The 24,269-nt window shown below is 40.5% G+C and overlaps 1 protein-coding gene across 3 annotated transcripts in view; it reads left to right on the top strand.

The window, feature by feature from the left end:
• zbtb16a (zinc finger and BTB domain containing 16a) overlaps nt 1–24,269 on the top strand; it is a 112,886-nt gene that overhangs the window by 84,151 nt on the left and 4,466 nt on the right. For 2 of the 3 annotated variants that reach the window (XM_079846807.1, XM_079846808.1), the window contains exons 5-6: nt 17,065–17,235; nt 23,177–23,347. In XM_079846807.1, coding sequence (XP_079702933.1) covers nt 17,065–17,235; nt 23,177–23,347 — 342 coding nt within the window. The remainder of the gene's footprint in view (nt 1–17,064; nt 17,236–23,176; nt 23,348–24,269) is intronic. The other variant, XM_079846809.1, reaches the window with a different exon arrangement.

The following is a 24,269-nucleotide window of genomic DNA, read 5'->3' as shown; positions in this document are numbered from 1 at the left end:
GATTTTGCTTGCGTTTCAGGAAAGTTGACTGAATTGTCACTTGCCAAATCGGGCCAGTGTTGCATCATCACTAAAGTTTATCATTTGCATGTCTATGTAAGTCTTGCCAATTTAAACATGCTAGCAATTTTAATCCATTCAGTATCTGCTTCCACTCAAAGCAATCAAAAATGAAGCCGCCTCTTGTGGCTTATTGTGCTTAAATGGTCAAATACACCGAAAATGATCTCAAATTCCCCATCTTGGTGAGTATCCTCATAAAGACTGTTGGTCACGTCTTAAGTGACCATAAACCGTTGAGAAAGAAAACACGTGTAACAATATAGTGGATCCGTGCATACAGTCGTTGTTACACCTGGCTCGTTTGGAGCGTTTGTTTCGGAACCTGGTGCGTTTTCTCCCTTAATTCGGTTTGTTTAGGCATATTCGAACACTGCAATCGCGCTCAGATCCACACTAAAACAATCGCTCCGAGATCGCCTGAACGAGGCTGTATCATAATTCATAACGGGAAATGTGTTATATAAAAAGCAGCTTGATTGTCTGATTCTGTGAGTTTTTTATGATTGAGAATCAAAGAGCGACTCTTCATCTTAAAATGTTGTAATTGATCTTCTCCATGCATTGCAAGAATGCTGTCCAGATGAAGCCTTGAATCCAGCTCTAACTGCATTATAAATTAACTTTGACCAATAAGAGGATAGTTTTAGTCACATGTGACTTGCATAAGCACTTTTTGGTGCACTTTTAAATGTTGCCTTGTGAGAGCAAATCAAACCAAGAAGAAATTGCAACATTGTAACCAATTAAGTTCGAACAAGTTTCGGAACAAAGAAAGCGATCTACAGGTCTGAAAACTTCAAGTGACAGCAGCCTAATATTTCTACTGTTGTCTGTGTCATTAATGTTGATCAAACAACAAAAGAAACAAGAGAAAATCACTCGCTGCACTTGACTGAATAACTTTTGCAACTTTAATTATAAGGATTAATATGTTTAATTTAATTTATACATTGACGACTATCCAGTATTATTTTACATTTGAATTAAACTGTTTCATTTGTATTGTATTTTTTATTTTATTTTATTTTTATTCTATTGCATTTATTTGTGCTACTGCTTGTAATTTTTTTATTACTGGCTGATTACTTTTTTTTTTTTTTTTTTTTTTGTAAATTCAATTCCCTGTGGTGTTTGTAAGCTATTGCACAACAAAATTACCCCATTGTACAAACACAAATAAGCAAACATTTAGGTGAAAATATAATTGTTCTTGTTTTTTAAAGAATGTCTTAAAATGCCCAGTATAAATATCCCCCCATAAGGGTGTGACCTAAGGAGGAAAGTCCCCCAATTTTTCAAAATGAAATTCAGGCCCTAAGCTCCTACTGTATAATAAAAAATCTTCACAATAAATTTTCTCCTGTTTCCGCGGTCCTCCTCTACTTGCCTGTTCCCATAACGGAGTGGTGGAAGGTGGGAGCCATTACGCCATGGAGGCTTGCCCTTATCAGTTAATAGCAGGTTTCCAGAGACTAGGATTGTTTTGATAGATGACACCTGGTCACTCACTCACAAGTCACACAAAGCAGAAGAAATGAAATGCTAGGCTAGATAAGATATCAGTGAAAATACTCAACCATTGATTGCTCAGTCATAAAGGGTGGGTTCACGCCGGTCCGAGTTAATCTTTCCTCCTGTTCTAAAGACACAGAACCCAGAACAGCATTGAGTTCAGATGCAGGTGTGAGTGCCTCAGTTTGGTGCGTTCGTGTTGAAAATGAATGGAATTGTCCTTTATCCGCATCTGTGGTGGGAAAAAAAATTTCTTCATTCATTTTTTTGGTGTCCTGCTGATATAATAAGATGTTTGGATGTTTCTGTTTACTTGAGAGGTTTTTTTACACACACACCCACAAAGAGAAGAATAAAGGAATGCCGTTAGGGTCTTTCATCCCCCCCGTCGCCCTGTAGGAGTGGGTGTCTGTTTACAGTCCGGCTCAGAGGGTTGGCTGTGCGGCCCGGTGCTGACCACAGTCCCAGAATGTGATTGATTATGTGGGGTTTATGCCATTGAGAACCTTTCAACGGCTCCAGGGGTCATGGGGTCGTCTCATCTGCAAATCTGCTTCCTTTTGTACAGTGAGACACAAAAAAAACCTTTTTCTTTACCCTGGGAAAATGGGGGATGGGAATGTCAATTAAACAACTCTGTCTCTTTCCACTTATGGCTTTTTTTTTTAAACAGACTCAGTCTGAAAATTCACATAGCAATTTTCTTTAAAGCACTTGTTGAAGAAATTTTGGCTGTGTAAGAGGAATGGTGACGTTAAAAGCATTATAATAGATACCTTCAGATAAGTGTGCTTATATTTACAGAGCTGGCAGCAACAGGAAGCTAGATTAGAAAATCATGCTCTAATATGTAAAGGATCTTACTGTGCAATTTAATTTTTGAATGTATTTTGATCTTGTTTAACTAATTCCTAATCAGTGACAGATTTCACAGTTTAAGGAGACCTTTTGTCAGATTTTTGCAATCATTTTCTATTATCCTAAATCTAGGTTGCATTACACCCAACTATAAATCTTGATAAATAGAGAATGAGAATGCAGTTAGTCAGAGCTTCAGGACAGTGTAATTTAGAAAATGTGCCAGTCCTTGGCTTTTAGGCTCAGGTCTTTGTGGTCATACGCCCTGGATTACACTTTAACCCCAGGGAAGGTCTCTAGGCGAGGTGAAAGGCCAGTGCCCTCGTTTGGAGGGAAAAAAAAGTCCTCACGCTCTCTCTCCTCAGGAATGCAGTATCTTCTCACCCAATAAGCTCGGTTAGGGATTTTAGCACTGATAAACATTCACCTGAGACCCTCAAGAGTCACACCCTGGGCGCAAGGTCTTGTTTGAGATTTCTCTGTGTTGTAACAAACAGATTGCGGCACGCATTCCTCATACAGGCTTAGTTTCTATCCACTCTCGCAGAAGGTGGCGCTTCTTCTGAGTTGTTTAGGTGTATGTGCCATTAGGTCTCCCAAAGGACCCCAGGGACTCAGACTAACCCTTCAGAAGAATGTGTGGCGTACAGGCCGGTCCGCTTTTAGATACAAGAGTCTTATCCTGTGTTTGCTGTAATTTGCAGGGCTCAAGGTCTATGAGATATATAGCCCTGAGAGAGGCCAGAGACTCCCAAAGCGCGCCTGATTTGTGGCAGGCGGAGTGAAGGCATTTGGGTACAAACATTGATAGTAAAAAATGTCTGTAGTCTAGCTGATGTGTATTTAATCAATCTACTCTGTGCGTTTAGTTTACGTAAAGTCACCCTGTTCATATTAAACCAATAATAGCAGAGTATTACTCTGTAAGCCACTTTCCGGCATCCGAATGAAATTAAAGGGTCAATTCACGTGAAACGAGTGAGAAACTTGCCGTGTAACGAGCAGTTTTCATGTGTGGAATAGCACGCGCTCCTATGTTATCCATACGCTGAGAGGTCATCTGAGGTCGGTCTGCATCTTAACTCAAAGCTTGTGTGGCTGCTGCTGCTTATGAGGGGCAGGTAGAGCCCCCCCTGCTGGACATCACACAGGTAGTGCACTTGACATCATACTCACGCCTCTAATCCTGTTCTTATTTCCTTCTTTATCAGTCGCTTAATTTTTTCTTAATCTAATCCACTGACTTTATTTTTGTACATTTGAATATGTACAAAAGACAAAAAGTTACTTCCGCATTTCAATACAGCATGTTAGTATAATTGCACTTCGGATACTTTGTTAAACCACCATGTTAATCCTACGTTTGTTTATGAACCACATCCATTGATATTTTTCCCCATGTGGCTCCAAATAAAGCAAGCATAATTGAAACCAAGGTCGTCAACCTTGAATATGACAGATAAAGGTGCACACTGGATATGTTGTGCAACGCCATCGATTTGATTTGATTTTGTCACTCTTGCTGTGTTTCTCTGTATCTTTTCTCTCTCTCTCTCTCTCTCCTCACTCGCTGATTCATTCTCAGGTCGGCAGTGGCACATGGATGCAGCGCATTGTGAATTCACGGAATGACATTTGTGACCACGGGCTCTTTGAAAAATCGCTGTTCTAGTACCTGACTGTCCGTTAATATGATTCCAAAGCATATCTCTCACATATAAGAAGTCAGTATAAAATAAAATTACAGAGCTAGACTTCTTTATGATTGAAAAGGAGAGACTGTATATAACAGTTTTCTTTTTTGTTTATAAGCAAGTGATGTGCCAGGTAGCTCAGTTTTTTTTTTTTTTGTTGCATACTGTTGGGATGCTGTTTTGCTTGTATGTGCTTGGAATAATAAGATATCACCTTAAGATCTTATTTGACGGCACTCTGCACTTCTGTCCCATGACAAATGCTTTGATGATAATCAGGCGGCAGGATTGGAGGTCAGCCAGGATCTCATTGGGAGTGACCCGTGGTTGGCGAAATCTATCTGTCAGACTAGTTCCTCACATCTGTGAAAGATGTTGTTTGTGTGTGTTTGTGAAATGTGTTTGGGAATGCAAAGCCTTCGTTCCTTTTTAAAAGCTCATTACTGGAGAGATAGTGAATTAACAGGTGTTAACACACAAAATAAATGACAGGCTGATGAAAGCATCTCCTCCAGTATCGAATGTAAATTAATTAGATTCTATCTAAATTAAACACGCCACGGAATCATCATGGGGTGACGGGGCCTTTTTGAACATTTCGGTGGGCTTGAGTTTTACGAACTGATGTTTTTTCTGTCTGTGTTTTTTGCCGTTTGAAGTGCTAAGCTCCTGATTATTTTCCCACGGACCCTTTTAAGCATCTCCAGTTGTCTAATGCATCCTCTAATGTGCTCTCACAATGAAAACATCTTTTCGTTTATTGCTGGGTTTTTTTAAGCCCTCCGATTTCACCAAGGATTTTTACCTGGGAGTGTACAGCGCACGTCTGCTGCGCTTGGTGGCCGCAAAGCCAGATCAATTGGCTTTCTAATGGAATTAAAAAGAGGGTTGAAGTGATCGAGGCAGACCTCTATATTAGTTGCTTCAAAAGCGTTTCCCCCAGGCCCCTCTTTTTTTCTTTCCTCCCCGAGCACTGATGCCGCTTGATCGACACACACTTAATCTATAAATAAAGTCTTTTCTTTCTTCACAAAGACTTTGCGGTTTACTGTTTGTCCTCAAGGTCAGGGTCAGGCTGCTCTGAAAAGACATGTCCCAGTGATCATTAGGAAAATAACCTGGTCCTAATTGAGACGGGCAACTTCTGTCAGCTGTTTGAGGAAAGAGACTTTGAATTTCCCTTTTTCCTGCGCTGATTTCCCTTGCTGTCTCTTTTTTTCATTCTCATTTGCAGTGACTTGCTAATAGACAAACAAATGCATGTTGGGAATAAAGGCTTTAGCACCTGCTTCTATTAAACTGTCAGTACATATTTTTGTGAACAGATAAAAAGTATGGTACAGTAGTCGAGTTCCTCCGATAACAGAAATGCTTACGCTCTCGGCGAGCGCCACATGACCTTGATACACTTGTTTTCCCGAGCGATCTTGAGACGTTTAGTCACAACATTGTTTCTCATTTCATTCTGTTGTTTTGTTTACGGTGCCCAAGAGTTGGAGAAGACACTGTTGCCTTATAACGCCACTGGCCTCCAATTTATGGAGCATGTTGATTGCCTTCCATTTTCTCATTTGAGTCTCCCTATGACAGAGAGAGCCTTCACAGTCGCTCGGCTAAGCATTCATTCTTAATGCTGAATTTAAAGCGCGCAACCCTGTAAAGGAGCCCAACAAAGCGAACTTGTGCACGCCATCGGGAAGGTGATTTCACCATCAGGCTCGTTCATCGGCCCTCATTTCCTCTAAGAGCTACACAAAAGCCTACATTAAGCTGGAAAGAGGCATGCCAGTCCTATTATTCTTAATACCTTTATCTATACGTGTTATTTGGCCAAGCTTCTCCAAATGCATTTAAATATTATTAACATTGGCGCTGCTTCAATTTTTTTTTTTTTTTCCTCTTTTTTTCACAAGCGGATCATGGCCCACCACCCCCCTCCCGTAATGTTTTTGTAGCCGCACGGCTTTAGAGTTCCATTCTCATTCCTGTCGTCTCAGAAAACAAAACAAACTCCTGTTCCTGTCAGTTGGGTTGGAGATAGGGGCAGCGGTGGGGTGGGGGGCAACAGTGAAAGGTGGTGGGGGTGCAACAGCTAAAAGCCTTTTGTCCAGTGGGAAAGACTGTGTCAGCGGCCAGTGAGAAAAGGGGCTCCGGTCATTTGGCCACAGTAAAAAACCAAAAGTGTAAAGATTAGGGACGTAAGGGGTCGAGGTAAAAGCCTATGACTAATGTGGCTGGTCATTCACAGCTCTTGCCACATTGTTTGTCCACTGTCCAGATGGTCACTGGGAATAAATCGCAACGAGAGAGGGAGCTCAGTGGATTGCTAGATTTGACTTCCTGTCAGATTATCGTGTAGTGAGGAAAGTCACTTGCCTTGTATTTTTCACACTTTCTTTAGATCAGCATTTCAGACAGAAAGTCACCCGTGGTATAATTTTTTCAGTAGGAACATGTTTCGTCCACTAAAGCTGTTTCTATGGCAGACCGCCGTATGTAGTCAAAACTTTGGATGCAACCACTACTCTATATATATATATATATATATATATATATAGTTTGGCATCAGCTAGAATTGTTTTATATTTTTTAATTTATCCTCACTAAGGCTGCTTTATTATATTAAAATACAGCAAAAATTCAGCATTTATATATTACAATGTATAAATATAAAAAATATTTATGAAATATTTATAGTTTTCAATTTTAATATATTTTAAAATGTCATTATTTGCCTGTGATGGCAAAGCTGAATTTTCATTCTTCAGTGTCACATGATCCTTTATAAATCATTCTAATATGCTGATTTGGTGCTCATGAAACATTTCTATTATCGATGTAACAGTTGTGCTGCTTGCTAATTTTTTTTGGGGGGGAAACCATGATGAAAAAAAATCATGGTTTCTTTGATGAATAGAAAGTTCAAAAGATCAGCAATTATTTGAAATAATAGATCAAGTTTATAAACCTGAATAAAAGTATTCATTTATTTAAAAATAAATGTTACTGACCCCAAACGTTTGAACAGTATCTATATTTACAGTATGTTTGCCTGCTAAATTAATTTCAAGCATTTGGGACATGAGACTTTAGATCATAGTATTTAAGATCATGTGAAACAAAATTCAGTCTTGTCCAGACTTTTGTACAATAAACTTGACACTTGAACACTGAAAGCTGCACAGAGTGTCAAATCGCTCTTTATTGTTGTCATCTCTTTGATCACTGGAGGGTGTGAGATGTTGGGAGGCAGGAAGATTTGCAGACAGGATGACGGAGGCTGGTACTGCTGAGCTGCAGGACAGTACGGCACCCTTGTAGATCCTAGAGAAAAATAGCGTTGTTGTCCGTTTATCCGCACGCTCACATCTGGCCGCTGCTTGATGTAAATCTATCACCTGCGGTAACTGCATTTGCTGCAAAAACCTGGATGCATTTTACACCCTATCAGGTTTGAGGTTGACCAAAAACATACCAGTTATGAAGAATTGTACAGATATATCACATTTGATAAGACCAAAGTGCAAACTTTATCGATCACCCAGAGCTTGTTTAGCAATTACTGAATATTACGTATTCTATTCATACATGCAGATTCAAATAAAGCTTGAATGTCTGATATGTTGAACAGATTAGTAATTCGTCTTAGCATTGACATTGATTAAACAAATCGCGTTAAACCGTCTTAAAAGATTAGCAGGCGTTCCATTATGAGCAAAAATAGATAGGGATCAAAGGGAATCGACAACGGTAAACAAACATTTTACCATTTTAAGGAAGGGGGGAACAAACAGGACCCTCAAATTACCTTCCCAGTGCAGATCTTCTTTATAGTGGCAGTTTGTCATTTGGTGGAACAGTATAATTTATTTTCATCCTCCTGATGTGTTTCCCAGTAATGGCTTTGCATAGAGACCGTTTCTGCATACGCCCAGAGGGGAAAAGCTCACACACACATGCATACACATACAAACTCTCTCTCTCTCTCTTACTGTTCTTCCCCCCTCAATCACGTCGAATAACACCACACAGCCTGGTTTTCAAATGTGGAACATGTAAACATCAAGCCTTATTCAGTGCATTCATCATCTGCATGCATCTAATATCCAGAGTACAAATTAGTTGCCAAGCACTGAGAATGTCATTACAATTCAATTGTTTTGCGCTAGAAATGTTTATCCTGCATCTTTTGCATTTTATACATTAGCTGAATTTTTGTTTGTAAAGATTATTCACATGGAGTCATAAGAACAGTTTTTGGTCAAAGCAACTGTGTTGGGTTGGTAGCACAGAGTGACCCCTAATGGCCAGAGTGCAGTATGGCAATCCTGTGCAGGGCTCATGTGTGGCGTATGAGGGACACTGAACTGACACCCTTGGCAACCACTCGCCCGGTTGCCACGGCCAAGCAAGCAAGCAAGCAATTCGGAAGCCAGCTGTACTGCAGGAGCTGTTCCTTCTCATTTGCAGTTCATTTATCTCCCATCTCCGCAAGCCTCGCCAGCACACACACATACACACACAAACTCCCACTGGTAACCTCATCTCCATTGTGCCCAATCAACTGTGGAAAGTAAATGGCATCTCTCTCCCCCTTTTATTCATTCAAAATAACTCGCACATGCACACGGCATTGCCGCGGCCATGCCTCATACAAAACCACAGATGTAGAGACACTAGCTGATATACACGCATACAAAAGAAATTGCCTCTGAAGCTCCTGTCAATAAAGTATTGTCAGATGTAGCCTGCAATGAGTAAATTACATGCATTACTAAAGCTGTGTATGACAGTCGCTTCGCTTACACATGTGGTGGCTGCTACGTATCGATTGTTATATTTAAATTCAGCAGCTGTGTTTGATGAACGCATGTGTAAGGGAAACACTTGTGTGTCAGTTTGTCAGATGCAAAATCATTTGATGAAGCATTTAGGAAATAAACGTAAGAGCCCCCAAGCCAAAAGCTTTGTTCAGACAGACAGCAATCGTTTTTGTTGTTGTTGTTGCTGCATCTGACTTGAATTTTTGACTTGAATTTTTGTTTGTATATTATGTAAAAAAAAAAAATATATATATATATATATATATATATATATATATGTATATATATGTTAAGAATGTTATGTTCCGTAATTTCACTTAAATGCAAATTACCTATTTATTGTCATTTAAGTGAAATTACTTAACTTAAATATATAAGCTTTATAAAAATTATCATCATAGAGGAAAATTTCAGATGGCACTTAGAGGCTTTTGCATCTGAACTCTTCATATATATATGTGTGTGTATATGTATGTGTAATCTAATATAGGCACAATATACCCATAGACACAATATGCAGTATATTTGTCAACAAAACAAATTTGTTTTTATTAATTTTTTTATTATTAATTTATATCTACAGTTTGTAAAGACATTCGTAGGCAATTTAAACAGAGAAATCTATATTTATAAAATATTTACTTGTTTTTTTTTTTTATTGGTTTTTATACATTTTATTTATACAGTTTTGTGAAGACATTCTTACATGCACACAGTTTCTATCTCTCTGTAAAACTAGTATTTAAGCTGAAGTATTTACATTTAAAATGTTTTGAAGGTCATTTCAGTCAGACATTACGGTCATTCACAGTGCTTTTGGGTAAATGGACGAATGAGTGAGCTGTTTCGGACGTGACATATGCATGAATGTGTAAATACAGTAATGCTTCTGTCAGATGTATTGAGTTGAGCACACCGGCGAGATGTCATGATGGACATCAGCAGAGGCATGATTTCCAGATTTCAGTCCTGTTTGACAGCTACTCTCTTCTGTCGGTGTCCTGCTGACGCTTAAGTCATTACTATGGCAACCCATGTGGATATAGCAGATATTGACTTGTCTGACTGTCTGAACAAACACCTCTGATTTCATCACTTGCACTATGACAGCACAGACACTAAAGAAAAACGAATCTGATTTATGTGCACGGTGAACACGAGAGCACGCGAGAGTCACACAAATCCAGATTTCTGCGCGTGTCGTCGGCTTCAGAGAGCAGATGAGCTTTAGTTATTATGGGGACTCATCAGCACTGTAAACTTGAGAGAGCTCCAGACATCCTCCAGACACTCTCACCTCCTTGGTATGAATCGTCCGTATCTCATTCCCTGCACTAATTCCAATTTAATTGCCAGTGGCCTGAAGCCTCCTCAATAGGAGTAACAAATGGTTTGATTTTGTAGACTTCATCAGACTGCATTTTAAATGCGACACTCACCCCGCGCGAATGCCAATGAAGCAGAGGAGAGGCTGCCTGTTTACTAATTATCCTTTTTCTTACTGGGAGCCGCACTGCAAGGGTTGTCTGATTAAATCGGATTTGTGGGATAGGGGGGAAAAGCAAGCACGGTCCTCTGCTTTGTAAACGATCCTCATGCAAGGCAAGGGCCAGCCGTGCACTGTAAATTCTGCTCTCTTAAAGGGACACCGTGTCTTTTGTAGACCTAACGCAGGGGTGGGTCCACTCGTAAATTCCTCCCCTTACTTACCCCCCCTCAGCGTTACAGTGTTTATGATCTTTTATCACTTCATCCATCAGGGCAGCAGGATGATTCAAATAGCGGCTCTACAAACACGGACCGTGATGTATAGGCTATGGTTGCAAGTCTCACTCTTAATATAATTTTGCAGCAGCTTCTCGTACCTTTATGGAAGCGTTCAACAATTTTCACATTCATTTATAATATTTAATTTTCCTTTTCCTTTTTCAAGAACAATTAATTACAAAAAATAGTTGCATCACATCCCTTTCTTGTATTATTGTGCAGAAGTTACATTGTCGTCATCACAATGATGGAAGATTGGATGTACGATGAAGTGATTTTATCACCCTTGTCCTAAGTTAAATGTATTTAAGTGTTGTGGCTATAATTTTTAAACTGTGTATTCTTCCAGGCCCATGTATTGTACGTCCAATAGTGGTGTCGCGATATACCTTTATTGATAACTGGTCCATGATATGTAAAGTATCTTGACAAATAATATTGTTGATATGTTAATACTGCACATAGAATTATATCGTAAACAAACAATTCAGTGGCAGTAACTATTTGCCTTAACTGGTTGCCACCCTTCATAAAATGGACAAAAAGCAGCTAGTGACGATGGCGAAGAGTGTATTTACTACTGCCGCACAAAATCATGCAGTAAATGTCAGATGAAAGCGAGATTGCAACAATATTTAACAATGTTGTGATAGCCCTAAGGTCCATTGTAGGTATCGTAAGTATCTAACCCGAACCTTTCCTGTAATCATCTAGAGCAATTAATCGACACCGCAGCCCCATAGTCGCTTTTACTGAATCCTCTTTGCAGGCACGTTGAGCTAGTGTTGAAAGCTTACTTAATTATGAAGAATCTGCCTCCAACACCTGTCAAAGTCAATAGGGCCAATTTCTTCCATGTGGGTTTGTGAGTGATGAAGACATTTTCTCTGTCTAAATGGACACTGGAGAAACCATATGGTTCCATGACATTATCTTGAGGTAATTAATATGGCTTCTACAATGACATCTGGTGGCATTAATCTATCTGAGAACGCGGCATCTCGCCACGGCCGCCCGACACGAAAGTGAATTATCTGTAACTATTATTGGTGCAAAGTCTGGTACGGTACCATCCCCTGAATGGGAAGTAATATTTTTGGAAGTTTAACGCAGGTTGAACCGTCCTCATTCTTTCCCTTCGAAGCATCAGTTTAAGGCTTTTAAACGCAGTCTGCCATTGTAATTCTCATTTTAAAAAGCCACCACTAGAGATGAAAACCTGTAAAATCAAATAGCGTATTTTACACGTCCCCCTGTCGGGTGTCATGTATTTGTAAGGCAGACCTTCGGAGACCAATGACACTTTGATAGTAACACAGAAAATGTTATTTTGTTTCTCCCTCTCTCTCTCCCTCTCTCGCTGTCTCCCGTCTCACCATCTCTCCTCCTGTTAGATCAATAAACAATTCATTGAAGCTCTTTTCTTTGCTTTTCTTGTCAGAGGCACAGAGGCGTTTTGAATGCATTAAGGCAGCGCTCTGTGCTGTCACACGCTCTGTATTCCAGACCAAAGCTGTCAGTCGTTGCCCTCCCTTCCTCACCAGCCCCCTCTGAAAGCCTCAGGCTCCTCTAATGCCACATTATGCCCAGCCACTCTCCCGGATTACATGGATGTGCAGTCCTCCTGTAGTCTGGGCTCATTAGGTGTCAGCCGGAGTGAGCGAGTGAATACCCTGGTCGGAGAGATGCTGCAGACATATCGCATCACGCGCACATGCGGCTGCTGGAACAGCTTGTACCTGTTGACTTCCCAACAGCCTGTAGCACTCAGTCATAAAAACACTCATGTAACATCTCTATATCTATCAGTCTCTCTCTCTTCGGACTCAAAACCAGATTTGAGCAGGAAAAAAAAGTCTGGAGAGAAAAGACTAGCGATAATCAATTCTCTTTCTCTCCAATCGCTCTGAGTGCAAGACCATGGAAATGAATGGGTCAGAAAGCCTTTATATGTGGCTTTACCCCTCAGACCTGGAGCCCTTTGGTAATGCGCTCCCTATAATGCTCACATTTATACATCCCAATTATAATTAAGATGCAGTCCCCATGAAAATCATTACACTGCTCGAAGGGGTTCTCGTGACTAATGTTCTCAGTTTGCCGCACTATACACAGATATGCTCGCTTGCAAGCGCAGTAGGAAATGGTAAATTTCTCTTGATAGCCCCATTTCACACTGAGCCAAAGTTCTGTGTTTTGCACATTATACTAATTGTGGGACTAAATATTTGGGCTTTCTTTTGAGGCTATGTGCACCCCCCGTGTACGTTAAAGGGGTTGTATAGTTTTGGCACCAGTCTAACCATATTGTCACGCCCTCCTGAGCCCCTGCTAGCACCCATTGTCCCCAGGCTCAGCGGGGCTGCCAAGGCCCCCTCTGCCCCGCAACGCCCGGGCAGCCCTACCCCCCACCTGGCCCAAACATTTACCCCCATGACCCCTGCTCCCTTCCTGCTTTCAGACCTGAACTTCTCTCACAAGCTTCACACATACCACACAGTCTTAGTGTACATATACTCCATGGCTCTGGCTTTCCAGGCACTCATGTATGACACAAATCTGTGTGCTTTGCTGACACATCTAATCTGTCTGTCTGCCTTTCTGTCTGGGTGTACTCTTTGTACATGGTTCTTTTTATATATATATATATATATATATATATATATATATATATATATATATATATATATATATATATATATATATATATATATATATATATATATATATATATAATTTTTTTAATTGAGCACCTAATTGTTATTGGGGGTGCTGTTAAATGCATAGGCCTATATTTATTACACTATTACTCTGAGATTCTGATTATTGCTGTAATTGTTTTCTTATTAATATTATTTGAAATATTAATGTGAATTAGTTGAGTCAATTTCTCAAAACTCAAATGAGTCACTGAATCATTTATTCAAACAATTCATTCAAAAACACTGATTTATTCAGAAAAAGAGCATTGAATAGTCTTTGAAGGAGTCATTGAATTGTTAACTCCACCAATTTGTTCAAACACACTTATTCATTCAGGAATGGAATCCATGACTGTCTTTGAATACATCAATGCATCATTCACTCGAATGATTCATTCAAAACATACTGATTCAGTTAACACGCTGTCGTTGATTGTGGTTTGACTTCATATGGCACCATTTTCTTCATATGTCACCCATCTGGTGACTGTACATTTATCCCTGACTTGTTTGTATAAGAGTGTGTAATATAAAACCGAAATCCAATACTCTACCAGAAAATGCCCATTGCACCACTGCCATCAGTCACTGTTGATTCACATCACATCAAATATACATCAGATCAAACATCAACATCCTGCATATTGTGTGCTCATCTAGGTAGTGCATTCCAAGTGGAGATGCAGAACAGGTGTGTCATAGTGCCAGGCTCTTCGCTGAGCAACAGGTGACATCACACCTCACTGCAGTGGCAATAGACAGAGCAGCAGGAATTGTATTCCATCAGCACCGGCGAATTGAAACGCAAACTAATTGACTTTAGTCTCACCAGCTTAGAATGGCACTCCTTCTCCATGTGGGGTTTCTCAGAGCTGGCTTCGGCCCTGTGGGAAACTCAGTTACATCGTCTAACTCTCACATTAAGTTTTAATCACAGCCATGTTCAGTTTGTTTGTGTAAAAAACAGTTGCATTTGTTCTGTACTGAATTCTTAAATTAAATAATAATGGTTGTTTGTATATGAACTTTAAAGCCATCCATTCTAGTGTACCCCTCAAAGTTAGAAAAATCTACTTTTAGCACATTTATGCATTTTTTTTTTTTTTTTTTCAATCAGATGCTCGCTAGAATGAGAATGTCCCTCCCCCTGCAAACAAATGTGCATGGCTATAATGTAACCAAAGCCCTTCATTACTGCATGTCTTGCCCAGACTCCCTGTTGCAACAGCAAATAAGTCAGCGCAGAACAGAAAAAATGCTTTTGTCAAGTGGTTTCAATGGGTCTCTAGGTGATTGTGATTATGTCTAAGTGTTATGTCGCGTACTATGCTAGACATGGTTATCTTCTTAGTCAGGGATGATGCAGGCACACATTCTCACACCCACCCTAGAGTTTGGAGGTGTTTGCAGTGGTGAACACAAGCAGAACACCCCCGTCACCTAAATGCTGTGGCACACCCGCTGTTAAGTAACGGCCAATGCTTCTTCAAGGCCATTAACTTAAATCTGCGATGGAGCCAAGAGGCCCTTATAAATAGACACAGGAGTGGAGGTAAATTATGCCAAAATTCAGGCAGCAGGCAGCAGCAGCCAAAGCCAGTTCTCTATCCAGGTGTCACTTTGTCCAACTCAATTTTGCACTGTAATAGAGGCGAGTGGGTCAGCCACTTCTCTCTCTCTCTCTAGTTCTTTTTCTCTGCCTTACCCTTCAGTACCTCACAGAAGAGTTTCTCCCAGCTAGGCCATTTACTTGTGACGCTCTTTACTTCACACCGAGGAACACTTAATTCCAGCTAACACCAATCACATGGACACTGCACTTCCCTTCATGGCTGCCGCTTTATCAACTGTCCCCCCTGCCCTTCTTCTGTTCCCAAAATAGTGTTCTTTCTTCAGTGGAAGTGTTCTTACCACTTGAGAAATATGATGCATCAACGGGTGAACTGTAAGATGTGTTATTTGACTGGTAATGGAAACATAGTCCACCTTTGGGATTGTTTCAAAAATCAAATTATATCCTTAAAACTAATATGCGATTTCAAATTTTTTCAGTACCGGTAATTTTTTTTTTTAAATTAATACTTATTTTCTAATTAATACTATTCAGTAAGGACACATTACATAGACACATGAAGTGATTTAAATACATTTTTAATGTTACAAGAGATCACTTACTTTCTATCCTTAGACATTTCTAATTATTTGAATGAAATAAAAATAGCATTTTATGTAATTGATCCGAAATGTGGCCAAATCTCCAAATATTGTACCATTTTTTTAAAAAAACAAAAAAGACATGGGCCCAGAGTGCATGGTCACTGATTGGGCTTTTCTGAGAGGGGAATACTTGAAATGAAAAGTGGGTGAATTATCATCATTAAATCTTTCAGTCTCCACTAATGTGGGATTTTAAGAGCAATCACGGAGCAGCACTGGTGATGTGGCTTAGTCTTTCCCTCCACCTCATCCAGACCCTTGAGCACCCTGGGTCAGAGTCCACCTAACCTCTCGCATTCCTCAGAGCCTTTCCTCCCTACCCCCTGCCCTCTTTCCTCCTGTCACCTTGTCTTTCATCTCCCTCCCGCCCCCTTGAAAATTCGCTTTTTATGTTTCTTTACAGCCTTTAGATTTGCCATGAACCTTCCTGAAGCAAACTTGCATTTCACAACCCCAAACTTCTTTGGGATTTTCTTCCTTAATCAATGCCCCCCTCGTTTTCATCGATAAACCGAGAGACGTAAGGAGTCATTAAAGATGGAGACAAGCGAGAGGGGGAGGGAGATGACTGGGCCGAGAGAAAGCCAGAAGGAAGGCTTGTCAGTATTTATTTGCAGAGAAGCAGCAATTTAGCTGCACTGTCTGAGATTTAAGAACAGGAATAGTCGTTTCTCTCGCTCACCTCAAACTCCTCCTCTCATCCTCTCAATCGCTCCCGTTTCTTTCTCCAGCAAATGCTGATTGATCGAGCTTTATGAACATGAGACTGGGGCTCCTCATAGATTTTTAAATTAGTGGCAGCTTTGCCCCAAAGATGTGTTATCGACTCATGAAATAGAAGCAGAGCTTAAAACACTCCCACTTTCCCCAGAGTTTTCTAAAGCCTGATAATTGAAAAAAGTGTGAAGTGTGAGTCTGTGTATTAGAGTTAAGCAAAAGAGAGGGAAAATTGTTCACTTTGCACCTTTATCTCTTTAAACGCATGGGTATAAGTCTGTTTTTTTTAGGAGGAGATTTAAATGATTTGGTAATATTAATTCTAGGATTCTAACAGCTCTAGTCTTTTTTTCCTTTCAGTTTATCTGTCCGCTGACCTCTTGTGGCACTGTATTATATGTGCATCTCACCCTGTGGTACTGAATGAGATTCTCCTATTGATCCACTGAGACTGAGTGTATTTTCTAAATGAATCATTGTCTCTCTCAGCTTGATTGTCCAGTTTTTGCTGTGAACATGTGATTCAGAAGAACCAGAGTTTCTGCACAACATGCATCGCCAAACTAATTTGCAAAAATAATGATCGTTTTCTAAAACGGATCAGACAAATAGAAAATACTCAATTAGTTGGGCCAGTATTGCTGTGTTTAGCTAGTCAGGACACTTTAACATACAACATGCATGCTAACATCTCTCTCTGTCTGTTCTCAGGATCCGATATGGCCATCTTCTGTTTGCTGTGCGGGAAGCGCTTCCAGACGCAGACGGCTCTGCAGCAGCACATGGAGGTCCACGCAGGCGTGCGCAGCTACATCTGCAGCGAGTGCAACCGCACATTTCCCAGCCACACCGCACTCAAGCGCCATCTTCGTTCACATACAGGTCTCTCATCAGCTCTATACTACTTTAGTTTCTGTGTCTTAACGTCACGCCTTTGTGCATAAACCGACAGCCTCAGGAGCCACATTTTTGGAATGAATCAGAAATACTAATTTGATTCTTTAAAGCAGGGTTCATACACATTTTAACCAATACTTTTCCATGACTTTTCCATGACTTTTCCATGACTTTTCGGCACATTTCCATGACTATGTATTCCTGAAAATGTCAGTCGACATTATAAGAATAAAAATTTGTGTTAAAATTTACCCTCAAAATTAATACCGTACATTAGGGGTGCGCAATATTGACAAAAATATGTCTCGATATTTTCAAAATTTTGTTGATAATAATTAGATGATATTTTACTGATTGTGTTTTTGTACTGGTATCCTGGCCGGTTTAGGCCTGTTGTTGACAGCAGACTCACGAAGATATTCATATTTTTTATATTCTATGCAGTGATCAGTTCACAGCAGTGACCGAAATTAACATTTTTATTAAGGGGCAAAATTTGCCACCGAAAACTGATTTCCAGGGGTATTTTCACCTATATATGGACATTTTTTCTAAACGTATTTAGAGGTATGCATCACCTTTTATGTCAAATTCTAACATTCAAATTAAATTATATTAGAATAACACAGTACTAATGTCAAATTAAATCATTAAATTAAAATCCATCCTTGCAGTGCAGAGGTGAGACAGAAGCGGCATCAAAACTGGCATTAGCCTACTATATTTATACTTCATTTACAATTGCATAAATAAAGCTATTCAATATTTAAATGATTTATAATTTTAACTTTTTAATTAAAGGATACTTTAAACATGAAACTAAAACCACCAGTAGGTGGCGGCAAGTCTTAATAAGCGAGTTATTGGAGTCATTTATTCAACCGATTCGTTCAAACGGCTGATTCATTCAGAAAAACAAGTGATTGTTCATTGAATCGTTAAAATGATTCGTTCAAAACGCGGATTTCATTAAATAAATAAATAAATAATCGATGTCTGTTGGACTACGACTTATGAAATTCTCGTCGGCGATATAAAGTGAAAATTGACAATATTGTGTCCAAAAAGTAACTCGCAATGTTAACTTTATTGTTAATTTAACTGTTGTATAAAATAAATAGCACATTTGCAATTGTGCAAAGGAAAACGGCACTCTTGCTCATGTGATATTCTAATATAACAACATAATATGATATAAATATAAGACAAAAACTCATTTGGGGGCATCTATAACTGCACTGACACATCACGCAGTGAAAGCAAGCATGAGAGACAAACGCGATGTCAGCTCGCACTCGCAGTGCCTCGTACATAGTTAAAACAATGATTACAATATCATCATAGTTCATAGACAATATCGCACACACTCCTAATATAGAATGAACTCACAATTGAACTGACATTTACTCGTTTTCTTCTCTCCTCTCGCGTGCAGGAGACAGACGTAGGCTAATATTCTGCGTATCGTTTCACATGCGGCCAGAGCAGCAATGCTCTTTCCGCTACATTCTCGACCCACCGGTGCTTGCAAAACTTTAGCATGCTCGTGCCACTTTCCTGCCATTTCAATTAAATTTCTGTCAGCACCGACTTCGCCTCAGCAACATCGCAACAAGTGAATCGGAAGTGAACTGAACGTTATGCCGCCCGAAATAAGGACGTTAAGACAACGCGAAATATTTTTTTTATTAAACAGTTTTTGTATTAATCACATATTATGCTGTGTTAAAAAAAAAAAAAAATCCATGACTTTTCCAAAACTTTCTGGGTCTTTTTATTTTTCCAAAACCTTTCCAGGCCTGGAATTTGCATTTTTCAAATTTCATAACTTTTCCAGGTTTTTTCAAAACGTACGAACCCTGTTAAAGGTTTATGCACATCCGTCAAGCCAAATGATTATACACGCTGAGATGTGATTCACCCTGTAGAGTGTTTAAATCAGGATCCTGGTACAGTCATTGTGTCGGCTTTTTTCCCCACCCGTCATCTCATCACCTTCTGGATGGAGGTGGATGGAATGAAGATAGCAGGCTGAAGTGACATGTCATTTAGCGAAAGGCCACAGCGCTGTGATGGCTTGTGACAGCGCAGATATCACCCTCCCCAGTCGTGCTAGCCCTGCTATACGGCGGTTTCATCCCCATGTGGCCAGGCACGCGGCTGAGCAGATGCGACGACTCAGGAACGGTCTCCATTACTGTCTCCGAATATGAGACGCTGGAAATGAATCCCATTTTCTCCAGAAAGCCTTTTTCACCCTTTGTCTCTGACCTTAAATAACAGTCTGATGTGTCAGAGTTGCTTTACTTGGCGGCAGCAGGAATGAATATTTGAAGCGAAAGAGGGAGATGAGCAAAGCCCGCCTGTTTACAGGCTGCCCGGCCGTTATTGGGCGGCTGATGGTACAAGACGGCCAAGCGCTTACTGTACTCACTTGTCCTCGTCCGACTGCACATCGGAGCCGACGCTCCCGCCTGCGCGCATAAATGTCAACGGTCTGCTTTGCCGCAGACGAGGCGGAGGGATATAGAGGCTGTGACGCAGCGTCGCGCTAGTTTGAACCCAATTCTCTGTGGGCGTGTATTAAATTACAATGAGCGCTAGCAAGCACCCCGTTTAATGTGATGTGGGGGCTTTTGTCAAGAAGCTGAAAGGGAAAAACTGCTATTGGCACTTGCAAAAACCACCAAAAATAAGTCTCTGTTTTTTTTTTTTTGTGATTTTTTTTTTTTTAAAGAGGACAAAAAGGAAGACTCTCTGCTCGCGTTTTAAATCTCCTTTGATCTTCTTAATCTCATTCACAGTGTATTTTTTAATGCTGGAAACTGAGTCGCAGATATGATAAGCACTGGATATTCCTCAGAGCCGTGTTTCCCAACCCTTTTATCTTATTCATTCCCACAACACCATCAATAGGGCTGAAGTACCATTTCATCAATACCACACCAGAAATTTTAAACTTATTGTGTACTTAGTAGTATATCATCTAGCATTAAGGTAATAACAATTAAAGTCACCATTATTACATTGATTTACTTTAAAAACAATCACTACTGTTTGTTACTCACCAAGTGGCCTATATACAACTTCGTTTGCCTTTCAACCATATACTTTCTCAAAACCTTTTAATTTTGCAGATGTGAAGTTAAGTTCATAAAATGTGGGTAACTTTGTTTTTGGAATTTTAAATTTGTACTTGTGTTATACATGCAATGTGACGTAAAGGGTGTGGAGGGAGAATATAGTTAATGGTTTTGAAATGTCGTCCTCAGAAATCTGCTATTCTCCGATGTCTTTAAATGTCAGCTTTACCATCACAGGAATAAATTACATTTTAAAATGTATCAAAATAGAAAACAGTTATTTTTAAATTGAAATATTTCACAATATTGCAGTTTTCACAGTATTTTTGATCAAATAAATTCAGCCTTGGTGCATTAAATGAAAAGTGCACTAAATAGGCTACATAAAATTGTAGAGTACTGTATAATAATTTGACAACCCTTATTGTATAAGTTAAAGTGAGCAAAATCAATGTATTTTCTGGGATAAAGTACAACTTTGCTGAAACAATGGTGCGATAGCTCGACGTATCCCTGATTTGGTGGTATGCAGTGGTGCCCACTCAAAAAGGACTTAAATGAGTGATTATGGCCCACACAGTCATTACTCAGTTATTCAAACCCAGTCATACCTTGTCCTAAATGCTGATGCGGAACCAATTTTAACAGGATTTCAGAGAATGATTACACGCGTTTCCGCTGATTTTAGAGAGGAATTTCTGTTCTTGAATGTACTTGCTCATGTACGTTTACAGGCGCACACAGTGTGAGCGAACGCTGGCATCCATTAGGGCTGATAATCATGGCAGCCCCCTCGCTCCCCCCCTCGATTCCGCATGCTGCCGGCCGTGCCTCGTTAATATTCCGTTGTTGTTCTGTGCTTGTGTTTTATTCGGAGCCCATTTTCCATCTGCGGCGGGTGTTTTGTGTTCGCAGCTGTGTTTGATAGTGCAGCCCAGTCGAGACCCTGGCAGTGATGGATCCTTGATTTACGCTGCTTAGCGCATAATGAACTCGGCCCCTGCCTTAACGTAAGCCTTGGCCCTGCCAGGCGGCTGGCGGCGCCCGCAGACCCCGGCCAGGTACGCCACCGCAGCAGTCCCCTGGGGCATGGGGACGCATGTGGCAGCCCCCAAGCTTTCCAAATGTCTTTTCCGCCCTCTTTGTGCCTCGCAGCCACCAGACTTACACACAGACACAGAAAGGAACTGAAGAACACGCAGTCGGTGACAGCATCTTGATCTATCACCTTGTATCTTTACTGCCTCAAAGCTTAATGTATTCCAAACAAAGCAAAGCCGCCAAACAGAATTTGATAAGCAAATTGCCTTCTGTTTATAGCAGTGACATGCTCCATTTACATAACAGGTAGCCTAAAAAAAAAACACCAGGCGATATGAATTTGTGCCTTGTGGTATCGAAAGAGAGCTGTCACAAATTATTTTGTCAAATAGAGATTAAAGATGCTTTCACCAAAGGGTAGAAACAAGCCTGCGGATTTAACTCATGGTTAGTTTTCTGGAGGCTAGCGCAGATGTCTTCGGTTGAAGAGCCAGCTTAGGCGCAATTAAAGTCAGGTGAATTTGGTGTGATTGCTATTCTCGACGCGTGCCGGAGAGTCAGGGAGCGTGATGGATTGTGTTCTCTTCTGCGGAGGAGGCATTTTGAAGCGCCAAATTTCTTTCAGCAGCTGATAACTTCATGCACACAAATAAATACTGTCACTTTTATTGATTTCTGAAATGTATGTTTTGTTTTTTAGTTTTTTTTACTGTTTCGTGTCGTCGTCTTTTTTTCTCCCTGCATTTTTTTTTCTCTCCCATTACTGGCAAAGCGAAGGCTGTGGAGCCCGAGTAGCCGTGTAAATGTGAGGCGTTTAGCTGCGTCTCGCCACAAAACGTGCCTGAGGAAATTGACATTGTCTGGTAACGGGAGGCGGCGAGAGTCTGAGCATGACAGTACATAACGAGAAATGCAATTTATTCCCAGGCACGGTGCCGCTCGGACAGCCAGATAATGAAACGCGTAGGTCATAGACGATGACTTAAACCCTTCGCACAGAAGTGAAATGCATTAAATATGGGGAACATTACACGCCTGGCAGAGTCGCGCATCTGTACGGACAGAGAGTGATATATGGTTAGCTGATATGGAGACACAGAAACGCAATTAGTGCAGAGAGCAGAAAAAGAAACACCCCCGCATATCATAATATCACTGATTACTGACCTCTGAATATCCATTACAGAGCAGGACGATATAGGCGAGATGACCTATTACAGACAACTGGTGATGGTGTAATGGCTTAATTTAAAATAAATATCATAGTCCAGCTGTATAATGCTTTGTGAATGGAGAAAAATCACTTGTGCTATTGTATAGGTCTTTTTTTTGTTTTGAAATTTTAGAAAATTTTCTTTTATTTAACTTTTATTCTTTAATTGTTTTTTTGTTTTAGTTTTTTTATTTAAATTTTTTAGACTTAAATGCACTTTTTTACGTTTTATGTATGTTTATGTGGTTGAAATGAAATGTGTTGTGATGATGCTTTCTCATGTCCGTTTTACACTGATACACATTGGAAATTAAAATGAGTTGTTTTTGTGCAAATAATCCATTGTATTATTTCCAATGTGTATCATTGTAAAACAGAGTATAAAGTCAGTGTAAACACTGTATTTCTTTATCCCTATCAAAACATAGTTTGAGTATCACAACCAGCACAACACCGCAGCATTGCAATTTGTTGTCACTAGGCGTGCAGAAATGACACCTTTAAGTGTAATTTAGGGGTGAAATAAGGTGATTATTGTTTATGATTACCATTAACTCACATGTATCATACTGACCGGACCTCTGTTCAGCAGGTGACCACCCGTTTGAATGCGAGTTCTGCGGAAGCTGCTTCCGAGACGAGAGCACGCTGAAAGGACACAAGCGCATCCACACCGGAGAGAAGCCCTATGAATGTAACGGCTGCGGCAAGAAGTTCAGCCTCAAACACCAGCTAGAGACCCACTACCGTGTCCACACAGGTACTGTGCACTCCCTCCTGTTTATCAAGCCTAGAGAAATGGGAACGTTAACATTATAGACCTCCCTGGTTTTTAGTAACACTTTTGATCCAGTAACATGCCCTGCTTAAATCACGTTAAGCGCTACAGAGGTATGTCGCAGCTTTCTGTTATCCTTGTCAGCAGGTGAGCATCATATCTGATCTTTTAACCAGTTCTGCGGCCGATGCCAGTCTAGGCCATGCCTCTGTTTGGCTTCAGACCTGTGTAAAGACCCCCTTTCCTCTGTTAAGGTGATATCTGATTGATTCTCGCGTCTTGGCGCTCTGTAAAGCCCACACCAAAGGGTAGGCCATTTCCAGTGCTGTCAGCTCGCTCTTTGACAAGGGGATTAGTGCGGTACTGTAGAGACCAGGTCACACAACGGGCACCAAACTGTCCCCTCCTCTCTGCCACTCAAAAAAAAAAAAAACGATACCGTTAAGCCAAACTATCAAGAAAGCCTGTCAAATAATTGGCTTCTTTGGGGTGGGGATGGAGCAAAGCCTCGGCGGCGAGCACACAGCTCCCGAGATAACAAGAACAACGACAAGCTCACAGTCAAAGGCCACCGCATGCAAAAAGGGAGCCGCTTGATGAAGCATCGACATTGGCAGCACCGCTGGCTGTCGATGGCCAATCAATAACCCGGCTCCATTTGCAATTCATTATTGCCTGGTTATCTGAGGCTGCCCTGTTTACAGTGCAGTTAAAGTACACTGACCACACGTGCATGTATCACTGGAGTCCCGACGGTTTAATGACCGTCTCATTAGGCCATCTGCATACGCAAACGCAGACGGACGTGACATTGCTCGAACCTCCGAGGTCAAGATTCCTCAATCCCTCCGTTAAACAGAAGACCTGAGCAAACAACGTAGAGACTTTGCATTTCCCAGGATGC

This window comes from Squalius cephalus (genome assembly GCF_949319135.1).
Source record: "Squalius cephalus genome assembly, chromosome: 17".
In the NCBI taxonomy this organism is placed as follows: Eukaryota; Metazoa; Chordata; class Actinopteri; order Cypriniformes; family Leuciscidae; genus Squalius; species Squalius cephalus.
This window is presented reverse-complemented; position numbering and strand designations above follow the sequence as displayed.